The sequence below is a fragment of the Ictalurus punctatus genome, chromosome 2 (genome assembly GCF_001660625.3).
Source record: "Ictalurus punctatus breed USDA103 chromosome 2, Coco_2.0, whole genome shotgun sequence".
Lineage (NCBI taxonomy): Eukaryota > Metazoa > Chordata > Actinopteri > Siluriformes > Ictaluridae > Ictalurus > Ictalurus punctatus.
The window spans coordinates 1561932-1566659 of NC_030417.2; the positions used below are offsets into that span (position 1 = coordinate 1561932).

At 42.4% G+C, this 4728-nt stretch overlaps 1 protein-coding gene across 1 annotated transcript in view; it reads left to right on the forward strand.

Annotated features, from left to right (window-relative positions):
• tfap2d (transcription factor AP-2 delta (activating enhancer binding protein 2 delta)) overlaps window positions 1–3996 on the forward strand; it is an 18230-nt gene extending 14234 nt beyond the window's left edge. Inside the window, exons 5-8 of the mRNA XM_017456022.3 lie at window positions 1–42; window positions 1378–1519; window positions 1881–1994; window positions 2937–3996. The exon at window positions 1–42 is cut by the window's left edge and continues 77 nt beyond it. Of these exons, the coding sequence (XP_017311511.3) occupies window positions 1–42; window positions 1378–1519; window positions 1881–1994; window positions 2937–3156 (518 nt within the window). The 3' untranslated portion in view covers window positions 3157–3996. The remainder of the gene's footprint in view (window positions 43–1377; window positions 1520–1880; window positions 1995–2936) is intronic.
• Window positions 3997–4728: the final 732 nt, after the last annotated feature.

The window sequence follows — 4728 nt, forward strand, 5'->3', positions numbered from 1 at the left end:
GGAAAGCCGCCAACGTCACGCTGCTCACGTCTTTAGTGGAAGGTGCGTCCCGCACGTCACTAACTAATCACGCTTTCGCAGCGATAAAAACGACAAACCCGAACCACAAAGTACGGCGACGAGACATGGCAAACACACCACGACACGCCGGACACCCAGTCCTAAACCGCAGCCTGAAAAGGAGCCTGCGTTTTTATTAAACGCACCCACACGCTACGTGCTAACCGCTGTGACGCTCAAGCATGCTGGGGAATATTCAAATGAGCAAATCCCCTGATTGGACGAAGAGACGCGACAAACGGCAAACCCCGCCTAACTGACGTCTGCAATAAAACCCCGAGTTCTCCTCGAAACCGGAACGGAGACGATGATAACCCCAGAATTAAAACAGAAAATACTGTACACAGTAAACATTACCAGAAGCGCACTGATCTTACACTTTACCTCACTTTAATCGTCTTTTACGATTATCAGACACGCCTCAGATCTGATACCCGGGATCAGGATCGGACCGGGCTGGATATATGAGGGAATATATGAGGGGGAAAAAAGGAATGAATTCAGTCTGATCACAAAAAAAGGACTGCAGTTACGTTTGCAATCACTTTGAGAGATGTGTGTGTGTGTGTGTGTGTGTGTGTGTGTGTGTTTTATTAGGACTGATTTGTATTATAATTATTATACTTGCAGTTTGTGTGAAGGTTTTAGCTATGTACTTTTCCTGTATTTGTTTTAGGTTTTTTTTGTTTTTTTTTAAATGATTTAATTTTACAGCTTTGAAAGGAAACGGTATATACGGATATCGGGGACTCTCAAGGCTTCGGCATCAGAAAAGAATAAGAATAATAAAATAATTATTCGGTTTATGATTCAGCTGAGATGGCAGTTAATTTAATGAACGCACTGGAATGATATATATACAGATATATAAATATATAAAAGAAAATATGTTTATGAATTTTATACGGTCAAAGCAATAGCTAGTAAAACATCTCCTATTTCCTACTTCGGAACATTACCGACATTAAAATGGCTGTGGGTTTACAGACACGCCTTAATGTTAAAATGGTGGAACGGAGAAAACCAACCAAGAGACGATGCAGGAGATTTTACACTCAACACTCTTAAACTGTTCATTTACTGAGAACGGCCGAGTTCATGGTAGAACGAGCATCACAGTGACCCCTCTCTCTCTCTCTCTCTCTCTCTCTCTCTCTCTCTCTCTCTCTCGTATTTTAGACTCAGTCACAGTCTCTCATTCACTTCTTTATTATTATTATTATTATTAGTAGTAGTAGTAGTAGGATTACCGATAGTTTGCAGCTCCACATTTTGTGTGTTGAGTCGGAGTTCATGGTCTTTTCCTCCTCTGCACAGGCGAAGCGCTACATCTGGCGCGGGATTTTGGCTACACCTGCGAGACAGAGTTTCCCACTAAAGCTGTGGGCGAACATCTGGCACGGCAGCACACAGAGCCGAAAGAGCAGAACGCCCGCAAGAAAATGGTGCTGGCCACCAAGTACGTAACTGGACGTGTTATTAGAAACAAAATACTTTCAAAATATATACGTCGTATGTCGAAGGACATGATGCTGATTCGTTTCCAGATGTTCCGGTACATATTTATTATATTATATTATATATTATTATTAAATAAGAAAGTCCCTATGTTATATTATAGGGACTTGCTTATTTAAAGTTGTACAATAAGGAGCACTTACACCACTGATTGGTTTTATAGACGTGTGTGTGTGTGTGTGTGTGTGTGTGTGTGTGTGTGTGTTACTAAAGATAATTAGGACACTGTTTGACTTTTCGTCTATGTGTGGAATGTGTTTCCTAAAGGATTTTCTTGTGTGTGTGTGTGTGTGTGTGTGTAGGCAGATCTGTAAGGAGTTTCAAGATTTGTTAAGTCAGGATCGATCTCCGTTGGGTTCCTCAAGACCGACACCAATCCTGGACTTAGATATTCAGAGACATCTAACACATTTCAGGTACTAACACACACACACACACACACACACACACACACACACACACACACAGAAACTACTACTGCTACTAGTACTACTACTACTAATAATATTAATATCCATAGAACATGAAATTCCTGTCACTTTCTCCAGCACAGAAAAAGACAGCGTCACTAAGAGTAACATTATCATCACAAACCTTATCATAAATTTAGTTTCCATAAAGTTTCCTAAACTTTCTGTGCAAACGATTTTCTGCAACCCCAGGCCGGTTTTATTCCAGATTTAGAACAGAGGGTTTTCCGTATATACGGGAAATATTTCAGCGTGTTTTCGTGTCCGTTGTCTGTCAGTCCGAGTCGCTCGATGACGGCGGGAAACGGGAAGCGGGAAGCGGGAAATTTGTCGGCGTTTTTAAAAAAAAAATCGATCTTGCTGATCTCCTAGACTCGTGCGCTACGTCAGGATGACCAAACATATCGCTTACACGCGCTTTAACGAACGTGACTCCAGGGAACGTCTCCACTTTCCCGAATCCACCGTCGTGACTAGAGCGCACTCGTGACATCACTAACACAAAACGAACGAATAAAACGAAGAGACTGTCCCGAGACGCTCGGCGTAAAAAAAAGAGCCGCCCTTTTTATCTCACGACCTTCATGGCTTCCCGTTCGCTATCCGTGCTCGCTGCGGAGAGGAAAGGCATTTCGGAAGGAGTGTACGACGACTGCAACACCGTTTGTTGACACTTCGGCACAAACGGTTTCAAAAAAAAAAAAAAACAACCTTTCTGATTCGGACGTATAGACAATATACACGTTTTGTACGCGGTTTAAATGACGTTAATGGAATACATGTGTACCGAGCCGTTAAAAGAAGTCCTGTAGTAGACACACAGCAGGATTAAGCTGGAGAAATCTCACTGTTATAATAGCATCTGTGAAATGTTTCGGTCTGTTGCAGTCTGATCACACACGGTTTCGGCACGCCGGCGATCTGCGCCGCTCTCAGCACCTTCCAGACGATCCTCAGCGAAATGCTGAACTACCTGGAGAAGCACTCGGCCAATAAGAGCACGGGAACGCCCGACGGCAGCCAGATCAACTCCAACTCGGAAAAGACGCCGCTACGCAAAACGAACGAGACGCCGTCAAAAGACGGGAAAATGGAGAAAACTGAATGACTCCCCCACCTCCCCGTCCTTTTTTTAAAATTTATTTATTTATTTGTGTATTATTTTACCAAAATTAGGACTTGCTGCTGACTCACTTCCTGATCTGAGCTCTGATGATGGGCGGACTCTTATTCGGGGGCGTGGCTCATACAGAGAGCTTCTTCTTCTTTTTTTTTTGGTGGTTTATTTTGAAGTTCTGCGATTCTTTTATCACTCGGTTATTTTACTGACGTGTCTTTCTGAGTTATCCGAGTCCCTCGTAAAGATAGCGGAGATGATTATTTGAAAAATAAAAAACGTAAAGCAGGACACACGTTCCAAGGCGTCGTTTCAGGTTGTGTCGGAGCTGTAAATGAATCGCGGCGACGCCCGTCGTCGCCGTCGGTAACTGTATATTTAACGTGCATGTTAAAGTTTGTACACTGTTCGAAACCCTCACCGAAAGCGCAGAACTTCACCGCATATCGGCCGCATTTGTAAAGAAGTTATATATAAATGTATAATAATAATAAAAAAAAAAAAAAACGGCGACTTTTCTTGCAGGTTTTGAACTACATATATGAAATATCCTTACATGTTCAATAAAGCATATTGCTCAAAGTCTTATATTAAACCCGTGTGTTGGTCTGGAGAGCGGTTATTTTTGATTAGACTGCTACAGAGGACCGATTTTAAATGTCTGTCTCGCACCGTTTGTCAGATTCTAAAAAGAACCTTCGTGTCTCGTGTCCATGATGTTAAAAACTGGCGCGCTGAAATCACAACAAAGCTGTGTATAAGCACTTCCAGGGTCAAAGTTCAGAAAAACAAGCAGCCGTTTCATTCACATTTATACTTGATAGCATTTAGCAGGCGGCATCAAAAATCAAAAGCATTCTCACACTATATAAATAAACAGTCCTTGAAGAACACCACTGAGCTGCAGCGGAGAGATTTCTTTTTTTATTTCTAGGCTTGACGTGTTTGGTCTGGGAAATTTCACACCCTCATGTGCACCGATAACATATAAATATATTTCAAAAGCAAAACCTCTCTCTATATATTCAGTGTTTCGGTGTTCAACGAAACATACATCGTTTACACTGAAGATCCACAGTGCTGTACGATATATGGATATCGTTTGCATGACACACACTATTTTAAATAAACAGAGACGTATATAGCGAGAGAAAGTACGAGTGATCGTATCAGCCAATCAGAAACCAGCTGCCCGATCTTATGTCGCTGCAGGTAGTCGAGGGACTCGTCCAGGAGACTAGCTCGGGTGCTGGCGCAACACCTTGGCTAAAGAGTCTCCCGAGCCCATCTCACGCCATTCCACACATTTGCGAAGGGAGGAATTAAACAGAATTTAATTAGGTTTAGATTTCGTGGAACGTCGGTCTTACGAGTCCCCGTGTAAGCCGTTACTATAGAAACAGGAGCATTAACGAACGAGCGCATTCATATAAACCTGTGATGTGCAGCTGCCAATCAACCTGCTGAGCAATCAGAATCCAAACGCTCCAACCGCCTCTTGCTATTTACATTGCTATTATTTTATTGTAGCTTAAATGCATCCAGAGAGAGAGAGAGAGAGCG